Below are 22,484 nucleotides of genomic sequence, written 5' to 3' on the forward strand. Positions count from 1 at the left end.
GGCGGAGGCGGATTGGCGGAGGCGTGGACGTATCGGAATTGAAAGTTCAGTCGGAAAAGACTAAGGATGGAACCAAATGGATAAGTTATATCAAGGAGATTGACGGAAAAGAAATTCCTAAGGTTTGCTTGTTGCCGTTGTTGCAGGGGTTTCAAAAAACATGGTTATCTTTTACTGCAGCCAACAAGGCCTCTTACTATTTGTCACGGGGACACAGTCCGAAAGCCAGTTATCGGCGGTCTACCGCTGGCCATAAAGCGCCTCGGGCAATTCACTTGTATTTATTTTGACTTTTTCTTGGTTCGTTCCTACTTTTGTTTTGTTTTATTGGTTGTTCTTGCGTTCTTCCAATATCACCTTTACTTATGAGGCCATTTATTTACCGGAGGTCTCACCAAAACCATGGTTTTACGCAATCGGTGGGCCTCAATCTTTCTCTAAAAGAGGTTTTCCGTTTGCCTCACACGTGACTACATCGTGAGACAAACGGAAAACTTAGCTTTTATTGTTATTCACCACGATGAATAACCACAACCTTTTTTACTAAACTGAATATTGTTTTTAGATCGGTTTTTTATTGAATAACAATGAAAATTTGTTTCGATAATCAGGCCATAAAGTCTGAAAACGTTTTGAAAGCTTAATTTATTACTTCTTTAACTGTATCACCCATGTAATTTATTTTAAAGGTTTTTCGCTCCAATTTTCCATCAGCTGGGTTTGTGATAAAGGAAGCGTTCATTCCATGTTTCCAAGCCGTTAAGGTCCGATTCTATCTTAATAAAACAACAATACAGTGCATAAAAATGGAACTTTATTCCTGTGATGCAGGTTTGTGCATTAGATAAAATGGGAAAAAAAGCTCTTAAGCCATTTAACTTATCCAAAAAAATATCCACATCTTTATTCTATTTTCATGTTATCAATAATATTAAATTGGTCAGTAGTTTTAAAAGACTAAGATAATTACCTAAGCTATCTGAGCTAGCTGTCTGAACCTAAATTTGCACTATCAATGAATAGATCGAAAATTCCTCTTTAAGGTTGCTTTCAGTCAGCTTAAGAGTATAGGTCAATTCTTCTTGTCTTGCTTTTAAGGTTGCTCTCAACCTTATGGAGTTGAAAATCGAACGGTAGTTCCAGATGAAAAACTAACAGCATCCTCAACCGAAGTTTCTGATAAATACAGGCAAGAATACTCTTGGCCAAACAAAGGTCTTCTAGACCACAATAAGGAAGGGGCACGTTCCTGGGGGCCTTACAACCATCCAGATCATTTGTCCTAGGAAATCTGGTTTCAGATTAAATCATTGTTGATATAATTATGTTCCTGAACAAATGCAGGCCAAATTTTCAAGTTGGCTTTTGCGATCTATGTCAATCTTTAGTCAGTCGCGAGTTGGTCTGTTGTGAAAGGGGGTAAGGAAAGGGAAGTAGGAGGTTAGGGTGCTGGGGAGGAAGTTTTATTCTGTGAGATAAAACTGACAACAATTTTACTCCCTCTTTCTTTCTCACTCGTCGTTGATTAGGAAGGTAAAATAAAATTCCTTTATTACTCTAAAGGCTTCGATTGGAAGTTTAAGGGTGCTGTCGCAACCTAGGGAAGGCCTACTGACATCCAATGGCCAACGAAATATCAAATTGCGTAAAATTCTGAATGGAGTCAGGGTAGCATTTCCCCTTTTCACATTTTTATTTTCCATCCGTTTCCCTGAGCAAGCGAGGAATAGAGGACGGAGGGGTCATGTATTAGGAAACTTTGCTTCTCGTTCTCTGTCTCCGGCCCGTCCCATTTTTTTAAATGATTCTTAAATCTTTTGGGAAAACGAGTTTACTTTTGAATAGCTAAGATTTGAAACTGCAAAAAGGTTTATTCCTAAATAACTTAGGTAACACACACCTAAGGTAACACTTCTATACACAATATGTGTTACCGTAGTAACAAAGATTTGTGAATGTGATGGAAATGGTTGGCCTTTCAGTCGAGAAAAGAGTGAACCGACGTTATGTGCTTATGATTGATTTTCAAGACAGATTTTGAGTCCTGACTTTAGAAATATTTGGTGACTCTCAAAATGTAAACTGAGATAAACTTGGTAAGGTGTATCTATTGGAAACTTTGGAAGGGTCATAAAAATTAAGATTGGACAACAGTGCTTAATACAAACTCTAACTAATGCGCCCCAAACTGGTAAACCTTCGTTTTTTTGAAGTCGTCTCATTGATAGCTTTTAAACGCAGCTTGCATGTGGTATTGGTTTTTTAGTACAATTGTTTGAGTTAGGGAATTTTTATTTTTGCAGAATTAAGTGTCTGTTGATTTGTTCATGTTTCTAAGATTTTTTCCAATCCTTTTCTTTAGAAGATACTTTTAAATAAATGCCTAATTGTTGCTCAGAAAGCTGAAATCATCTCTGAAGGATAAGCGTATCCGGATAAAGGCATCTAGGACTTAACATTTGCCGATTTTTACTTGCCTTTTAAAGCATCGATAAAGTGAAATAGTTGCACGAACCTAAGACATATACATGTTGCATGGCCCTAAGTATAATTTCACTCTAACTCACTTTTTTTTCGATATTTCCAGCAAGTTTATCCAAGCAAAGGTATCATAAGAAAAGACGAGATATATATGCACCGATATATATATCATACATGGGCGGATCCTTGTCAATGGTAACTTACATCACTTTTTTTTTGGCTTCAAAAGCCGGTTTCGGGTAAAATGAAAAAAACTCATGAAAATAAACTATCCATTGTTCCTAGCCAGATGTTTGTACTAATTTTTCAAACACGACTTTATATTGACAAGGGCTGGTTAAATTTTTCATTTAACACTCAAACTTTCCTTTTTTATACAAACTTACCCTTTATCTGTAGAATTATCGAAAACTCGAGGAGAAATGTAAGTATGAAATGTGGAATCCACTTAAAAATCTGGAAAAATAAATTGTTCAGACATCAGAATAAAAACATGTATTCATGTTAATTAATTTTATATATAGAAATAAAAATTCATCAGAAATTGCTAAAATTGATGTTCCAGTATACATGCAGTTTTGGCGGGCGTTGAAATCAGCCTCGAGGACAGAAGAATTCAGCATTAAACAGTACGTGTTTTTAGGATTTTTCTGGTGCGACAGTCAATTGGATTAAAATTTCAAAGATGAAAGTTGTCAGGGTCGATTACTGAACTTGGAATTATTTGGCAAAAGACGAAACGTATCAATCATCGTCACGGTTGAGGAAAATAAAGATAGACAAAATCATGCGAATTTCCCAAGTAAAGTTATGCGCTACGTTGGTGACTTGATAGGTTATTGTATTCAATATTCAAGTGGATCTCATCAAACTTTATTAATATTTACGCTGTAAAATACGTGTTGAAAAACATTCAGATAGACTAGATCCAAGGCAAAAGTCTTGTTTACAATCTTTTCAGAAATAAAGATACAAACAATACCAATAAGTAAAAAGATGACGTTGCGATGTTTTTGTCAACCGTGGGAAAGGAACATATTGTCTTTGTCTGAAAGGACAACTTTTACTTTTAGTTTGAGTGAATACCCACCAGTTATTCTTAAACCGAAAAAAAACAATGAATTCTAAGTTAAATCGAAGCACCAATCATGGCTTTAAACTAAGGCAAACATCGATCAAAGTCCCACTTGTCATTCAATATTCAGCTCGAGTTCTTATTAGTCATGACTCAACATACACAAATTCTTAAGTATAGAATTTTAATCCAAAGTATGAAAGAGTTCTGTATTAATGTAGTCGATTTTCCATCGCGTTCAAGTATTTTTCGGACTCTGTTTTCGTCGGTTTCGTTCTTCTTCAAAATTTCGAAGTTCCTGAACACTTTTATATGTTAAATCCAAGTAAAGTTGTCGGAAACTGTCATGAAAATTTTGCACTGTCTTCAGCATCTCATTTCTTTGTGCCATCAGTCTTGCACGGCCATGCCCTTCTAGAGGAGTGAACAAGATAGGAATCAATAAGACTGCTTGTCTTTCTTTTTTAGTTTAATATCAATCGTAAAATAGAACTGATCACTAACTCGCTGACAAACTGCAGTAAGTGGTAGAGACTGACAAGTGGGCTTACTGTTTTGACTCATGAAAGTTAATATTATTAATAAGGGTGACTGACGTCCTGCTTGACTGAATGGTTTACTGAATGACGAAACCATTAAATCATTTACTGACCGACCTACCGATCAACCAACCAATAGCTGACTGACTAGTTAATTGTATGATTCTTTTACCGATCGAGCGACAGACCAAAAGCCTGCCTCAAAGACTGATTTATGAGCTGTCCTCCGTCAACTGACTTTGTGATCACCCAGTTTAATTGTTAAATCAAAACAATTTGACTGAATAACTGACTGACTGACTTACCTGGAAGTGCATTTTTTCTTCGAGCGCGAAGTTTATGGATGGCTTCCCAAACGAGGCCACAGAGGACAGCAGCCCCAAGTGCTTGCAACAGCGCAAAAAGTACCTCATGAAATAACAGGGATTCAACAGAAAACAGCTTTGTAGTCCGTTCCTCGGCCTCACTTTTTTCTGGTTGCTAGGAAACAAAGATTGACAGCTTATTGGTGTATTTCGTTCTTAAATAGCAGAATGAAGCGACTAGCAACAAGGAAACATGCCAAGGTGCTATCAGAAATTAGAAGGTTTGAAGTATACCTGTAATGGAGTAGTACTGTTCTCGATCATTTTGGTGATAAGTCCAGCCTTATTTCTGATGTAGTCACGAACTCTCTTTTGCAGCCTCATGGCCTCTCCTGATAAGACAACTCCAAACCCTTTTGGCAGCTTTATAACTTCCTTGACCCGTAGTTGCTGGTCAAAGAGATCCTTGATGGAGTGACTTCCGACGATATAGGCATCTAACAACAGTCCATTGACTTCACCCTGCCCAAGAGATTTATATGCTTCCTGTAGAGTGTCTCGTGGCCCTGGTGAAACAAAGGGAACGGCAATGGCAAACTCTCAATAAAATGGAGACCCCTAGAACTCTAGAAGACGAATCTTGAGGTGTCCTATGTTTGAAGGTATCAAATGCAAACTTTTAAGGTACCTTTCACTTAACAGTCAATACTAAATTGCAACTTTTTTTTAATGTCAAGTTCCATTGCATCTAAACCAAAATACACTGCAAATTATTTCTGAGTTTTTTTTTGTTGCTTTTAAAAGTGTTTGATAGTATCAGTGGCCAGGCATCTGATCTCCATGCACGTAGTTTAAAATTTTGTAGAAGTAATGTTGCCTTTTAATCACTAGTTGGCGAAATACGTTATTTTTTCCACAGTTTCCACGTATCGTGTATCATAACTTTAGATTTTACACCTTTTCTACTCACTGATGAGAGCATTTCTTCTGACGCCAAGTCTATGGGCCGGTGAATCAGTTAGAGCCGTCACCTTGACATGAATGCAATCCATAAAGATATGTCAAAAACAATTTCCCCGCTACATCTTCTAAATAATCCTGTACGGTGCCTTATAACAAAATGACGTGCCTGTTTCTCTTTGTATTTTTACTTGAGAAAATTTCAAATCAAAGTTATTAATTTCATCCTGTTCGTTGTCTGCGGCAGATAAGTGAGAGTGAAAGAAAGCCAAAGAAAAATCCCTAAATGAAGAAAATAAAAAAACTAAAAAGGACAATGTTATATTATTTGCTCATCAAGTGTAGCTCCTATGGCTCGCCTACATTTTGACGTCCAGATCCGGGATATCGGCCATGTGCTTTATCAAGAAAGAAGTCTCCATGTTTATACTGGCATATTTTGCTAACCAAAATTGTTGAGTTATGGCCACTCTGAACTCGAAACAGTCGGTAAGTTCCATCGTACTTCGTATGTAATGTAATTTCACTTGCTAAAGGTGTCATTTCTGTTCGTAGAAAACCTGCCTTATTGTTGGAACATGCTCTCAGAATTAAGGTTTTTTGAAACAGAAAGTACATTTGTTGCGCAGGCTTCACTAGAAAAAAGTAGTTCCATGTTTTAAAATCCAGGCTTTGCAGGGTAACAAGACAGTAGAAGCCAAATGTAGACAGCCTTTGGTTTCCTCAGTTGCAACTGAGTTTTGATTGCCGCACTTAGCGATTTCCTCCCTCCATAAAAACCAAAACACCTATCTTAATACGGTCTGGACCTAGAGGATATTTCTGTGGCTTGTGATGTAGATGATTCGAGTGCACTGATTTTCATTTGTTTTTATTATTTATTGTAATGACAAAGGCTCAGATCTAACATACCTTTGAGCCGTACAACATTACATCTTTCTCTATCGTGTAGAATGTCAGCGAGGCAGCTAGTGCTCCTGTAAGTACAGAAGCCACAACTAGGCCAGTTAAAATCCAGGCCACCGCCAACAGCCTTGACCAGAACCCCACAAGCACTTTATCTCCGTAACTAAATAAATGATAATAAACACACATTTATGAGATTTAGCAAACAAACTCAACAGACTTTGCTCTTCATTTTGGCTTCCTGTCGAGATCTGAAAGTAAATTGACGACCTTGTTCGAGTTCCTTTATTTGTGCTGTATGGAACGAACGCAAGAAAAACTTGAACGCAACTTCGTCACTCTGCAACGTCGTAACTTTCGTGATATTGAGTTACTTTCTCATTGCACGTGGCCCTGCGCGTACACTTAATCTATCACCCAATCCTGTGAAATCTTTAAAGATTACGTGACAATAGTCCGAACAGTTAAATTGGGCAAAATATCCGCAGGCATCCGAAATGATATGAGCATGCACTAAATCATCTTATAGTTTTACTGAATTCAGAGTCTTCTTAGTCACGTGAAAGTTACTGATTTATTTTTTCATGTTCTGCTTCGTCACTTTTCAAAACGGCTAAAACGAAATTGATAATTTTCTATTCGTAATTTGGTGATCGTGAAAATAATAATTTCATGGTTTACCCGACAGTTGTCATGAAAGTAAAGGAAAACCAAAATCCTTCAAAAGCCCCTTTGATGAATGAGTGGGCGAAACCGTCATCCCGGGTTGTTTCCTAAATGACAAAAAAGGAAACATGAGAAACGTGGGTTTTGGTAATTATTGCTCAGGAGCATATCTAAATGGCAAGTAGTTTGTGTGACTCTCCAAGAACTTAGACTGCGTCCACAGGGGCAATGCATATGAATTACTCAATGCAAGCACTCTTGGGGCATTAGGGAGGTTTTTATCGCTATTTTGTTTAGTCTTATGAAGAGAGTAGTTCTTAAAAACCTGACACAACTATATAACGCAATTTAAATCCGTTTAGGCTCGCGGAAATCTACTTTAGTCCTGGAGGGAACTACAAATCAAAGAAAAACGCAAAATAAGCAAAGGTACTGTAAGGGAAGAAGGAAAAAACATGCCCAATAATAGATTTAGTGAAATGTCTTTCCAGTTTGTTACAGAGAATTCCAAGCTTTCTTAGAAAGACCCAAAATTCACAACGTGTCTCCTTGCGAATAGAAAACAACCTGACCATTTTTTTTTGAGGGAAAATGGTGGACAGGTTATCGCCATTTGAAGGAGCTCTAGAAACTAGAAAGAGTTTGACTATCACGTGTGACTTGGATGAAGATCACATCATGGATAAAGAAGGCACAAGGCCAGCTCTACTCACCAGGGCCCAGATGATGGTACCAGCCACGAAAGCCATCATTAAACAAAACAGGTGTAGCGGCAAATACTTCAACAGTGTCGATATGACTATGTTTTTACTTCCATCCTTCTGGCCAATTGTGATGAAGGCGATTCCTGGTGACTCTACCATTGGAACAAATACATAATACCTTTGAAATTTGTCATCATCCATGGCCCCTGTGACAGGAAAGCTTATCGTTGTCTTATTGTTAACGTCCGAGACAACTTCATTCAAAGTGGTCTTATGGGCTGCGCCTCCTTTGCCGTTAGTTTTAAAATTCAGAAACGTGTGTCTATGAGCTTTACATACACCACAGGACTCCAACAGCATTTCTTCCACGAAAGTGCCAATAATTCCTTGCGGTGACTGACTGTGGACTGATTTGGTAACGTACGGAGGAAGTTCCGCCCAGTTGGTGTTGAATACTGCTGGGCAACGACAGGTATCTGTTGTTAAGAAATGAATTTGAGTCACTGACTGTCAATTATAATGAAGCTAGAGCTAAGTGCAAGGCACGCAGCCTTCAAAAAGTGAGTTGTTCAACATTCTCTTTTTATATTTTCATTGCTAGATCGAGAAAAAGGAGCTCTACTTTATTTGAATTCGTGTAAAAATGTATACGACATACATTTGGGTTGCGATAGGGCTGAAGGATAGTCCATTCATTTGTTGACCAAGGTTTCGCCTTCAAAGTACTTAATGGATGTTGCTTGGGAAAAGCCCCATTATTTAACTTATCAACGGAATCTCTCGATGTAATTTTGCTAGCCATTTGAACAGGAATCTGCTTCCCCCCAGAAAATTGGAAATAACCGATTTTTGATGTATTATACACTTTTTATTACCTCCCGTCACCTTGACTGATGATAAGCCATTCCCCTTGGATGTAAAGCCAGCTACTTGAACAACGTAAGAGGAGTAACTTTTTAGTCCAGTTATCTTTGCGTGAAGAACGTCTGGACCATCAACAGTCATGGTGGCCATCTCTTCGCTATCTACTCTTTCATCAGCCACTTTTACTGCTTTGTAGGTGATACGGTAGCCAAGTAGTCTGCCCATGACATGCTCTTCTGGTAAAGGTGTCCATGAAACTGCAAACGAATGCGGGGATGTCATGTCTTCCACATTTACAAGCGGAGCAACCTTCGGTACTGATAAGAAAATACCAATGCAAACAAAGTTCAGCTCACTTGTTACTTGCACCAGCCAGAAAGGCATTTTTATATGTGACTGGGCTAAAAGGATGGCGGGTAAATAAGCAACCAGAAGGAAACTCTTGCGATTTTGTTTTTCTTCCTGTTACCGTTTCGCAACCGTGTTTGTTAAATTTTTAGTGACGAATAAAGAGGTATTTGTTCTCCCTAAACGTTTGCAGAACATGAAAGCAAAGCTTACCCTCCTCTTCCATCATAATTTCTTCAGCTTCGCCCGGAAGGCCATTCCCACTTTTGTTGAATGCCAGTACTCTAATCCTGTACACTTTTCCTTCCTGTAGATTCGTTTGATGTAGGGTGGTAGTGTTGCGATCAACAGCGACTTTGCTCCACCTCCCCTCGTTGATTGAACGAAAGGCAACCTGATATCCATCTATCGGGCCGTCAGTAACTGGTGTCCAGAATACTTTAACACTCGTGGCACTTGTCAGGTAAGTCTTGGTTATTTCAGGAACCTGGGTAGGAACTGAATTACATTTTAAAATACGCGGCTGTTTCTGTTTTTACATAAAAACCGACGTTTTATATCCTCCGTTTGATAGAAAAATAAACAACATGCGTCAACATAATGCGACCAACAGTGCTAAAAAACCATTAAGGCAGCCGAAAGCACTTCGATTTACGACATGATAATGAGCTTTCATAGCACTAAGTTTGCCATAAATTGTGAAGTGAAGTACCACCGTCGCACATATTAAATCACACTTGATGATTTACCCTCTAGATATTTTGCAATTAAATGCTATTTTGGTGAGAAATTATATTGATACGAGTGCTCAGGCGCAAACAACACCAAGTCAATCAAAACCATGGGAAAGGACTCACCTCCTGCTACCAAAAGAGAGACAGAGGTAACTATTAAGTCTGCTATCCTGCCTTTGTCAGCGGTATCCGTGAATATCAGTAACTCATCAGAGTCTAATTCACGAAATGTGATGGTAAAATGTACAATAACACTTCCCTTTCTGCAAAGATTAAAAAGAAATGCAATGTATTCAAAAGAGGAGATAGCAATGTATCTAAAAATTGCGACCCTCGATTTTTCATTAAAATGATGTTTCTTTAGAATAGGTTCATTCAAATCTTACCTGCATTGATTCAAAGTAATGTTCACCACTTTCCCAGGATACATTTTTTGAATCTAGATAGTACAAAGTGACAGAGAAATAAGTGCCAAATTGCTGTACTTACTGAAATACTGACAGATAATAAAGTGGATTTTAATTGGGATTAAAGTGGATTAGCCTTTACCTAGTGCTTGCTAGATATATTAAGTTACTGTCAAACTTTTTACCAATTTATGCTTGGATAAAGTTATACTTACGTCTCGAACTCGTGCTTCATTCAGTTTTTCATTTTAAGGTTGATGAAGTTTACCAGTGTTTAAGTTACATTACATAATGTAAAGAAGGAGAAAAATGCTTATGTTGCAACTTATTATTGCTTGTTTAGTGTTAAACGTTTAACATCATTTTTAACGATGGAAGCTTACGTTGTCCTTAATCTTGGCTTCCAGCGTTTTAAATAAGACACTGCTCTTGTTTAGGAGTAAGTCATTCCAAGTCTCATCAGTCAAATGTGCTTCAACACCCAAAGGCACGACTAAAAAAAATTCCAAAAGAGAACGTTAGTCAGTATGAAAGAGAGTTGTGATGTGACAAGAAGGTGCTGTTTGGAGTCTTGGTTGGAATTGGGTAGCAATTTTTCCAATTTAGCTTAAGATTTACACCAGGTTTTGTAGTCATGCTCATGGGAAACAACCAGATCGACCATGTAAGGGTGTGAACGAGACCTAGGGTGATGAATTCTTTTGTAATGGAAATCCCTTCCTTTCGTTACATTTCGGTAATGTAGTTGAAAAATTGTATTCAAAGAATTGCATGAGACATCTGGATCATACTCTATGGCATGAAGGAATAACAAATGTTCTTAAAGGAATTATCTATCTTTAAAACTTGGGCTATCGATGTTGCAAACACGGTGTCCTCTTCTTGCCATTAGTTATACTGACTATAACTAATAGCTTAACAACGTCTTCATTGACCGTATCATACCTCTACATGGATGTGTGTTGCAAATTTCCACGTCCTTGTTCTCTCCGTTGCATTCTGTGCTATTTTTGAAGACTGATTCAGCTACACATTCCCTTGATCTCTTGCGTGAACCGCCTCCACAAGACTTGTTACAAGGAGACCAATCACTCCACTCATTCCAAGAAAAAATGATGTCAAAATCTAAGGAAAACGAAAATATACTCATGTCTCAGATGAAAACCTTCCTATGTTCCTATCAATGTTGTCTTAATGTCATGACTTCTGAGCTCAAACTGGAGCCACTGGTTGGGATCATTTGTGAGAGCTCACCAAGCCCCCTGCTTGCTACCACGTTGTTTACATGTATATCTACCCTAGGCTGCAACAGTGTTATTGTCCAACTGTGAGGAGGCACTTATTTGTGCATTAGATATATCACCATTTTTCATGCCAAGGGTGTTATCTCGTGTGTATGCTACAAAGCGAAATAGTGAAATAATGATGAACTCATTTTGCCAAGTTTTTCGGGCAAATGTCTGCTTTACCAACTATAGCTAGGGGGAACATATTTCTTTCTCTAAGGAAGAAAAAACAGAAAGCAAAAAATAACGTTACCTTTGCTGTTATTCGAGAGGCTAGTTGCTAACGATCGTTGCGTTGTTCTCATAGGCTGCATCTGCATAGGTGTTTTGTTGTTTTTGTGAGGTAAAGCGCTGGTAATGCTGAGCTCTTGTTTTGTGATCATCTTCATGGAAGACCTGAGGATGGCGGCGTTTTCATAAATACTTGGTGTGGTCCTGGGTAAATTTAGAGAAGACGACTGCTCGACTGAGTGGGATGAAGTTTGCGCTGTGTTGATTCTTTGAGGTAGCTTGTTGGTTAGCCTGGGCTCTTGATTTGTTATCTTTGTCGTCGAAGACTTAAGGATGCCTGCGCTTTCTAAAACGTTGGTTGTGGTCGTGGTTGTAGTTTTGATGGTGGTTGTTAGTGAATTTACAGGCTTGAGGATTGCTGCGCTTTCAAAAACGCTGGTTTTTTTCGTGGGTGAACCTAGATTAGCTGATTGTTCGATTGGGTTCCATGACGTTTGGGCGATAACATGGAAGAGTGAGACAGTATTTTGTTGTGAAGCGATACTGGATGAAGAGTGCCATGAGTATGAGATAAGCTTTGTTGAATATTCAGTAAAATTCAGCTGTTTGATGGAGAGAGTCGTATTTTGCAAAGGATGTTGTGAAGGGAAGCGGATTGAACTGCTCTGATGGTGTGTGCTACGAGGGAGAATTTTCAGAGGGTTTGTGGCTAAAATCTCTGTTGACTGAAAGGTAACCTTACTCTCAAGGAACAGCCTTGTGGCTGTTGACGTTTGTTGAAGAGTTGACTGCTTGATTGGCTCGGATCGGTGTTTTGGTATAGTTTCACTTTGAAGAAGAATGTCCTTTGAGTTTGTGCTCAACGCCGTTGCTGAATTTAAGGTGATTATTCCTTCAAGAAGAACCCTTGAAGCTGAGGGTATGAGAGGCAGAGATAACGTTGCTCTTAATTTAAATGGTTCTTGTGTGCATGGATGATTCTGAAGTGAATTGATCGTTAAAAATTGCAGAATTCTTGTTTCAACACTTGCAGACGAAGCAAGTGCTGATGTTGGCGTTAAGAATCCTGGCTGAATAATATTTTCACCAGGGCTCGATCCATCCACAGACTTTGTACTTGAGACAAATATTGAAGAAACTTTTTTAGGGACGAAGCTGTTTTCTGCCATCTCCGTGCGCTCAGAATGGGTAGATGTCCGCGTTGAGTTGGGCCCTGCAGAAACGCTCGTCGTTAATAACGTCTGTGCATCTGAGCATGTTATACTGGAACCATTGTCAAAAGGTTTGGATGGGCAAACGAAAGCGTCTAAACTGTACTCGTATTTACCTGTAAATTGCAAAAGTAGTTATTTTGTCACACTTCATGAGCTGTACACGTACATTAGACAATTTAGAGACAGACAAGTGATTTGAATAATTATGACGCGCCATGCGGGCGATGGAATCATCGTGATAGTGTTTTTTTTTTTTGACAAGACAATCAGTAGTTTTCATCAGTCGAAAATAACATTCATATCTATGCCGCTGACATAAGCTCGACATGAATAAATGCCTTATTGTATTTTCAATCTTTCAAAGAACCAGTTGAGTCAGCATAATCACAGTGAATTTTACAACTTTCTTTAGCCTTCTAGTTTGGGATATTTTTGGACACTTTTTTTCACGCAAAATTTTTTACGATTTTCAATGAAATCGGGCAAGTCGTATTGGGGAATAAGACACAATTTAGCGTTTTTTCCTGTTTTTGCACGTTTGCGGAGACACCGGTTGAATCATTGGGTTTACAGAATCACATATATGGATCTAACGAACAAGTTGAAAGTTTTAAAAGCCATTGGAGAAAGTCCCTTAATGCCCGTTGATGAGTAGAATTGATGTTCGTCTTTTTTCTTAAAGAGATATTCAGGGGGCAAAATAAGAAATACGGCCGAGTAACCATATACGTCTCTGTAATTAGAAAGGCAAATTGTATCTCATGGTGCTTGCACGAATCATATTACACATTACTGTATGTTTCAAGGAATCTTGGATGAATATCCGACCTATCAAACCGAGCCATGTAAGTGCAGAAAGTAGCCTTTCAACGAAAGGTTTAAGGTGTTTTCCAACAGCGCGTGGAATGCACAAAATGAATAAAAAATCATGAGCGCCCTAATCTGCAAAATTAATATGATAGAAGTATTTGCTGAAGTGCCTTATTTCATACTTGCAAATACCTATCTGATCATCAGCACTGCCTTCGTCATCTTCAGTATCGTCACCTTTCAACACCATCTTGCGGCAAAAACTCTCCACTTTAGTTATTTGAGAAAAGTCGAGGGCCCGGCGATAGAGAATGAAGCACTTCATTTTTCCAGAAAAATTCTCAGGTGCCTCCTTTACATCGTAATCAGAAGCATCTCTCATAAATTCAATGTTATTACCCAAATATATATATTGTGGCTCCTGTATGTCAACATAACCCCAGCGCGCACTATGGATCCGACCATCGCCTGCGTAAAGCGTGGCCCATCCTGATGTTTGATTATAGGTAACTGCTGCAAATGTCCAGTGTTTGATTTTAATGCTCTTCGCCACCTTCAGCTTGTTAATTCGCGTTTTGTTTTCACATTTTGAGTACAATGAAAAATGGAGGTCGCAGTCGTCTAATGAAAGTAGGAGAATTGGCTTTTCATGTGCAACAAACTGGGCAAGTGTCCTCACACCGAGGTCAGCTGCTTTAAAACGGATTATCATCGTCAGATCCTTTAACCTAAGGTTTCCATCATTATTCGTTATCCGAATAACTTTTTTCAATTTGTCCACAGGGAAACTCGGTGACATTCTTGGCCAAGATAAGTTCTTCCTATCATCAAAGTATTGGGCGTCTCCATTAGCACAGCGACTTACATCTTTTTCCGTACCTCTAAGTGGGTACATAGCTACAGGATCATTCCAGCCCCAAACGACTTCAGCGAGAAAATAACAAAGGAAGAAAAAGAGAAGCAGCTATAAGAGCAGATGTCTTAAGTGCAATAGACTGAACCTTCTTTTAGCGTAATAGCCACGCGGAATGTTGGGAAAACATTTAGAAAATTTTGTAGTTACGAGCCGGAGGCGAGTGAGTAAGGAACTTTTGGCGTGTTCGCTTTGTGAGTTTTCACCTCTATAAACCGATAGAATGGTAACCTAATGCTTTTATGAAACAGTTATGGGTGTACCGGTGTAATAAAGGATAGGTTTTGGGCCAATCAGGGCACTGGTAGTATCTTATGGATATTTCATAGACGCTGACAAGATAGCTTTTTGTAAGTTAGAGAAATTGCGATGATAAAGCGTAAAATGGAACTCGTATCAAAACTTCATAGTATGGTTAATGTATTTAGCCAGGACTGTAAGGTGTTAATACATCGATATTAAAAAAAAAAAATCTTAAGGCATAGGAGGCGCCTGTTGAACGCCTGGTGAATGAGTCTAACTTGAATAGCGAAAGCGAAAAGCTCCAGAGATCAAAAGAAAGTTCAAGTTCAGTTTTTGTTTTGGATCTTATCGTTTATGATCAATTATGGCAATTTTACAGTGAGTTTATGCACAAAAATAGAATATTAAATTAGTATTCTACATGGAGGTACAGAATCATTCGAGATACTCATAGAAATGCACGATGAACAGGAAACATTCATACAGACTAACCTCTTGACAGGACACTCAAACAGGAGAACAAACGAAAGAATCGAGTCTGTAAATAAATTCAAAATCACAGGTCTCAAAGCAATATTTATCTATCTATATAAAAAGAGAGAAGAAAATTCAATTCAAACGTTTTACCATCGTGTTGGTCTTGCGTTTTTAGGTTCCAGTTTGAATTTTTTGGGAGGAAAGTGAAGAGTTTTTAGTTCTTTTAACAGCTGTTAACGTTCACAAGTTACACTGTGGTTAAAAAAGTACCACACAGACGAGGCACATTGTGCGGAAAACAAATATTTATTCAGTTGATTCTTGATTCTCATTGGGAATCAGGTATTTTCAGCTGCGTTCAATTGTTGTCATCGACCATACACCGATCGACATAACACGCTTTTAGCCTCCGATGAAAAGGAGAAAGAAAAGACGATCTCCAAACAAGAAAAATCTCTTTTAAGTGAGCTAAAAAACTTCGTGTAAAAGAACTTTTTCATCCACGTAGCTCTGCCCGAAAAAAATAAAAAACAAAAGAAAAACAAAAGAAAAAAGTATACCGTTATACATTATTATTTACTGGAATAAAAATTTCAATCATAACGGCACCTCCGAGATGTCATCCATCACTTTTCAACCTTTATAATTGATACTCAAGCTTTTTATTTTCTCACAAAATTTCAAACTGTGTTTCACAAAAAGTCAGGATTCATAATTGAAACGCTTTTGTTCCATAACCGAAGTCAAAACACGAGCGGCCCAAGCTCCTGCTGTGAGATAATCATCTTGCGAAATAGGAGTCATGGCGAAATAATAAGAGTTTGTATGGGAATATTTACGACCGCTCTTAGGAATTAAAAGATACTGTCAAATTCTCAATATTCCCATACAAATTCTTATAATGACGCCATGACTCTTATTTCGCAAGATGATCATCTCACAGCTGGAACTTGGGCCGCCTGTGACCGAAATACAATAGAAACAACATAGCTTAACTCAGAGACTTGCATCTTCAAATGCCTAAATAAATAAAAAGAAAGCAAAGAAAAACTCTATGGGTTGGCGATGATCTCACAAACTGTAAAATGACTAAAACAATGATTTTATAGTTTTCATACATTTTGAACAATCATAAAATATTAATGTCAGATGTAATACTCCAGACATTTTCATAGCTTTTAATGAAGTGCGTGCCCACCGGCAATTGATGAGTTGCCACCGCTCTTACATTTTGTTCCAGTTGCGCTAATAGCACGTAATGCTAAAGGTTATACGTTACAGTTAAGAAAACGGTGACCTAAAGGAGGATTCTCAAAAGGAAAGTTTGACAGGAGAAATTCATTTTCTATCCAAGTGAAATCTGTATTAAGCGGCACCGTATTAAGTGGTCACTCCGTATTAAGCAGTCGTTTTTCAAACGCAAGAAAGCAGCCAGAGTACGAAAGAAGTGTAGATTCTCCCCACTTCTTGAGTGCTTTAACCGCTTCCTAGGTGCTTTACAACAGAACAGAGCACAGTCAAGGCTTCTTTATTTGTTCTGTAGTAAGGAATCCACTAAATTCCCAACGCGTTCCTTTCAATTTTCAAAACAAAATCTATTTTCAAAGCGAGCAACGGTGGCGGTCAGCGTGCTCTATACTCTTATGAACACGCTACAGTAAGCCAATCAGAATACTTGTTAGAATGGTTCAAATAATCTGATTGGTTGAACAGGAAACGAAATTATGCCTATGACTATTTGTATGGCAAGCCCTTGTGTAATCAAGGCTGTTACTTTCCCGCAGTGAACTAAACGTTAGAAAAAAAAAAGCCAAAAGTGGTATTGGGTAGTCGTGAATTAAAACATTTTCCCGATTTTCCGTTATTTAGAGAAAGGAGAATTATTGCAAGCCAAATTGCTCCATTTTCTTTTGGCTGTTTATTACTGAATGTAAAGAATTTCGAGCTACTTCGGTTTCTGGATTTGCTAAACAGGAAAAATATGCAATTAATCGATGTCAAGCAAAGAATTAGAAAGTTATTCTGTATCGGTGTGTTGCAAATTGACAGGAAAAATTTATTCAAAAATTCGATGGGCAGATCTATTTTGAGTTTGATGTAGTTTTCTTTTTTTCACGACCATGTAACCTTTTGTTGTCACAATCTCTTGACCATGTGCTGTACGAAAATAGGTCCTCTCTCTTTTGAGTAGCTGCTGTGACAGTTTTACTACAAATTTTTCGGTTTTCCTCCCAAAATGGCAACGAGAACGGAACGAGACTCCAAAAATAGGGAAAGAGCTTCGGAAGGCTCAGCGAAACAATCTTACCGATAAACAAAAAGTTGATGACCTCCTTAACAACGGAGCGCCTCCGAACTTCCGAGATTCCGATGAAACGCGGGTACTGCACATATTGTAAAGATTTTTAATAGTATCTCTTGCTTAGTATTGTCGATCTCTACTTCTTAAGTTGTATGGAACAAAAGCCTCTATTCATCTGCTGAAAACGAGACTAAAGTGGCTATTTTATGGCGACTGGTCGACAGTTAGTTGTCAGACATGATTGTTTCAAGACAAAATCCATGTCTATGTCTAAGTCTATGTTGAGTCGATTATTAAAAGCGCCAACATCGTGTTGAACCAGTATTACTTCGACACGAAAATTAATCATTGCAATCTTGCAAAATAACAGAAATTAATAGCCTTATTGTATTCAGTTTCCTGCCCGATACTGAATTGCGAATTCGTGTCGAGTAGAGAGTATATTTGCTCAATCGAAGTAAAACTCGTATGAAGACAAGGATAGCGTAAATGTGGAGGTATAAATGAGGGTAAAATATGAAAAAATATAATGAATTAGAAACAGTTGAAAACAAAAATGACAGGTGTTCCTGGATGAAATTGAAATACAAACATGAGCACATTTATACCAAATCAACTAAATAATGAATGTTTTCTATAATTGTTTCACAATGACTCTGTTATCGATAACGAAATTCTCGCGAATACAATCAACACAGAACAAAAAGCAGACTCAATAATAAATAAGTTAAAGACGTGAGAGAAAGCTGATTGATTATTCAAACTAGCCATTGAAATAAATAGAAAGGGAAGAATCAGTTTGCATATATCACTTTTAAGAATGGAGGTCTATTACCTCAAAAATATTTCGATAACAAAAAAGAACTGAATGCACTAATCCTCAAGACTTATCTGATGCACTTCCCTTTCATACACACACTCTATCTCAGCCGAATTTTGATAATTGATGGATTAGTGAGATATTAGCGGTGACACTAGCATCGTCTTTTCATTAAAATCGTAATAAAGAAACATAAATATTACCCTCGTAGATCGTTTGCGTCTCTCAGGAGGTGGCATCACACGCACTATAACTATTACCAATGCAAAATTAAGTGTCAAATGTCGCTCATTTACAGGCATCTGAAATTATAAGTTATTTCAACGCTCTTAAAGATACCTATAGCTTCTAGGACCCTGGATGAACCATTAATCTACACGTATATACTAAATTTTTTATTGCAGCTGTTGAATGCCACTGCGGGGTGTGTTAAGGGGATACTGTTAATCATGTTGGAGTGGTGTTGCGATCTTTTACAATAAGCTCGGGGGTGATCAAATCCTAGGACAAGACCATTCATCATACTTTAATACCAAACGATGAATAAGATTCACTGACTCTTTAACTTTTAAACTCTCTTTAAATGGAGACTAAAACATGAGCGCGCGTTAATATATACATAAATATGAAATTTCTCTTCGAGTGTTTTACTCCGAGTAGCTTACGTATGAGCGCAGCGAACGAGTGAGATGTCAAGGTGAACACGAGCATAGAAAATCCATATCTACAAGCAACCATGTATTACTTTTGTTTATCATATAAACATAATAGCCCTATATTTTTTTTTTCAGAGGGCACGGTAACGAATCCGCTAATCTGATTGGTTCTTTACTCGGTCAGTATTTTCCTCTCTTTGCCCACGGGCAACGGTAACGCTTTCGTGAGTCGCCGAGTACATCCCTTCATTCGTTGCCATTTTTCATAAATATATCTCCTTTTACCAGCTGGGCAGTATTTTTAAGCTAAGTCGTCGGTCACCACCTCAAGCCGATAAATAACTTATTAATCCTCTCTTTTCTCTCTTTCAAGTCACTTTGGTTGACAGAAAAATTTTTGTTTCAGAATGACTTTTTTGTACAAGCAATAGTGTCATAGTTGGTTGACAAGTGGCCTAAAAGCCGTCTGCAATTAATCGCTCACAAAAAGTACCTAGAAAGTTAAAACGTGAGATATTTGGTTACAGTTGAACTAATCGATGGAACTTTCATGCATTTAATATCTGAATTTTCTAAAACAATTTGTTCGTGGTGAAAAGGCGAGCGAAGTTTTAATTTCAGTTCTACAACAAATATACGCTCTCGGTGAATCTTTTCAAGTCCGTTTAATTTGGACATTTGTACCGTAAATTGCACAACAGAAACTTAGGGATTCAACGAGAAAAGGCCGCATTAAATCCCCTTCTGTCTCGTTGGGTTGTATCATCCGAATTTAGTTTTTGTGTAGGAAAGACCAGATTTTCACACGCCATAGCAGCAAACAAACGAGAAAACTCTCACAACTTCGAAACAAAATATTTGAATTTACTTACAATTACTTTCCTCGCCGATTACTTAATGAACAGAGGTAAATCTTCGTACATGAATTAATCGTCGATGAGAGTGAATAATACTTTCTAATAAGTTTTTCACGGACCTCCCAGCCGGCAAATAACATATATTTATTAACGAGAAAAGTCGACTTTATTAACGACTGAAAATAAAACTTTGGACGAATCCGTATAAGAAAAGGTAAAGTGGGTTAGCGTTTAAGCCGCATTCAAACGGTCACGATAGTTGATGATAATTTCAACTTTCATTCACTATCATTCATTCATTCAGTATCATGTTTGCGCTCAAACGGTTCGTGGTAGTTGAAAAAATCAAGCAATAATATCGCGTAATTATAAACAAATATGGTGCGCGCTGAGGTCAGCAATTTCGGTGGCATTGAAAATTTTTTAGCGAAGAATTTGCCAGTTAAAGATACTGAAACCCACCAACAGATGATGAGAATGAGAACAGATGATGAGAACTTTTTACGTGTGTTGTTACGGCTTTTCTCAGGGCTTATCTCAGTACAACACCGTAGTTTGTATGATAAATAAAACTATGTTGCTTTATCAACCATATGGAAGGCAATGAGAAAAAATTTCTTTAAAGGCAGCTTCACAATAAGTCGTTTTCTATAAGAATTATCAGTCAGGAGACATCACAAGTAATATTAATCATATCTTGACATTCACAATATTTAACTTCAGTGAAACCATAAGTTAACCTTGACAGCGAATGGTCGATGCTTGTTTCTAAACCTTTCCACTTGATTAATTGTTGGTTTAACAAAATGTTTGAAGTCCACTGAAGTTGACTGCAATTGCATTTTTTCATCAAGCTCCCCTTTAGCAAAATTATAGTATGGATCCTTTCCAAAGATTTTCCTGTGCAATGTACGAACAAATTGAAATATTTAGTGAGAAAAAAAATTTTAAATTGAGACATTCACGAACAGTTTAGAAAGTAACGTTGGTTGAAGCTATTTTGTTAACTATTAGTACACCTGCAAGACACAAGGATGAAGGATACATTTAAAGCATAAAATGATTTGTAGCTGAAAGAAATTCAGCCAATTTACTGAAGATTAATTATAAAATTTGATCAAGCCCAAAACTCAATGATATTTTAGGCAACTACGATAATGAATACTATCCGATCCTGTGGCCTTCAAGGGAGAACGGAGCGAGTAAATAATTAACGGCGAGGAAAATGATTTTTAAATAATATGTATCTTGAGTTTCACACATAATAAAGTTTCAAATCACAGAAGCAAAATATCTGTAAAACTCGCGTCTGAAAACGCGTATAAGCATTTGAAAACGGGAAAAGTAGACTTTAAAGCGGAAGAACTCATCTTGTTATGACTTTGGGCCTAACCTAATCAACCTAACCCTAGTTCAAATTGAAACGCTTCGAGTGTTCCGAGTTGAGGTATGTTACAGGTTAGTGATAAACAGGTTGCTGAGCAAAATTCCAAATGTTGGCGCCGTTTTCGAATTTAAACACAATTGATACTAGTTTTCAAATCGCCATATATGCCATACAATGAATGGAGATTAACGTTGACGGCCTTCTAAAGCAGGAAAGTTCTCTCTAGTTAGTAGTGTAACCACTCACTTAGTTCCTATTGTTGTTAGATATTGTATTATGATCTCCCACAACAACAGTCTGTGCTTCTTTGACGTCCACATGTACGGTTGAAGCTATAAAAAATAATAAGAAAAAAACATTAACCAATAAATAGAATGCTTAAACATTGCATGGCATCACAGTGGCGGTTTCTTTGTCTTAAGGTGAGCGTCTTCATTCTTGGACCACGTTAAAAAGGTACTAACTATGTCGTTTGTGAGTGTTTGTTATTAATGAAAAGAAAGATCCAATCAAGTTAAGTGAAGTAAACCCGTTCTCAAGTATTCAAATAAGATGACGGAGTCCCATAATTCAACTGAACTAACCTGGTGGCACGTTGATTGTTAAGCTGGATGGGCCATCAACAAGAAGATGATCAGCAACTTGGTCATTTTTCAAATAACTTGCAACTTTTCTGAGTTCTCTTATCTTAGAGGTTTCACTTTTCGTAAGCATTGCGCCAGCGTCCTCAGGTTGTTCTTCTCTCAATCTCCTTTCAACAATATCGAGTACTGTTTCCTTACCCTTAAGGAACGAGGGCCCAATCAGGAAGAGGCAAAAAGGCATGGTCAGAAATTGAAACATCTAAATCGTCCAGGGGAATGAGCTTATCCCAGATTTTTTAGCATGGTTTCACAAAACGTCTGCTAGTACTTATTTATACGAGATCGAAACCTGCATTGCTACCACAGTTTACGAAGACTAAGGAACCTGTCGTCTTTATTTATCACCACGGGGAAGTCACCGATTTTGGTTGTGTCGTGTGCGTAATAAAATTTACCTGAACCCCCAGTCTCTCTCAACCTCTTCCCCAGTTGGCAGTCAATTTTCTTCGGTTCCCCCTCCCCTCCCCCCCTCCCTTGCTGGCGATAAAAAAATGTCTGGTCCCTTATTTGTTTATCCCATAATGCCCCTGTGCCGGTATAAAAGAAGCAAGTTACACTAATTTAGGATCATCACAAATTACATTTTTGGGGTTTTACGAATGTATTTATGCTTATTAGCTTCCTACAAGCGAAAAACAAGATATTTTAGGCAGCA

General features: G+C 37.8%; 2 protein-coding genes across 2 annotated transcripts in view; both read right to left on the bottom strand.

The window, feature by feature from the left end:
- Positions 1-3,460: 3,460 nt before the first annotated feature.
- LOC131775097 (uncharacterized) lies at positions 3,461-8,785 on the bottom strand. Its single transcript, XM_059091188.2, has 8 exons — positions 8,512-8,785; positions 7,646-8,112; positions 6,948-7,039; positions 6,273-6,429; positions 5,371-5,431; positions 4,695-4,966; positions 4,401-4,575; positions 3,461-3,970 (listed from the first exon to the last, which is right to left on the bottom strand). The coding sequence occupies exons 1-8, from the start codon at positions 8,780-8,782 to the stop codon at positions 3,795-3,797; spliced, it is 1,671 nt and encodes a 556-aa protein (XP_058947171.2). The 5' UTR covers positions 8,783-8,785; the 3' UTR covers positions 3,461-3,794.
- Positions 8,786-16,375: 7,590 nt separating this feature from the next.
- The window catches only part of LOC131775090 (protein phosphatase 1 regulatory subunit 12B-like), a 10,286-nt gene continuing 4,177 nt past the window's right edge, over positions 16,376-22,484 (bottom strand). The window contains exons 4-6 of the mRNA XM_066160141.1: positions 21,770-21,968; positions 21,432-21,517; positions 16,376-20,698 (exon numbers count right to left, since the gene is read on the bottom strand). Coding sequence (XP_066016238.1) covers positions 21,432-21,517; positions 21,770-21,968 — 285 coding nt within the window. The 3' untranslated portion in view covers positions 16,376-20,698. The remainder of the gene's footprint in view (positions 20,699-21,431; positions 21,518-21,769; positions 21,969-22,484) is intronic.

This window comes from Pocillopora verrucosa, chromosome 13 (assembly GCF_036669915.1).
Source record: "Pocillopora verrucosa isolate sample1 chromosome 13, ASM3666991v2, whole genome shotgun sequence".
Lineage (NCBI taxonomy): Eukaryota > Metazoa > Cnidaria > Anthozoa > Scleractinia > Pocilloporidae > Pocillopora > Pocillopora verrucosa.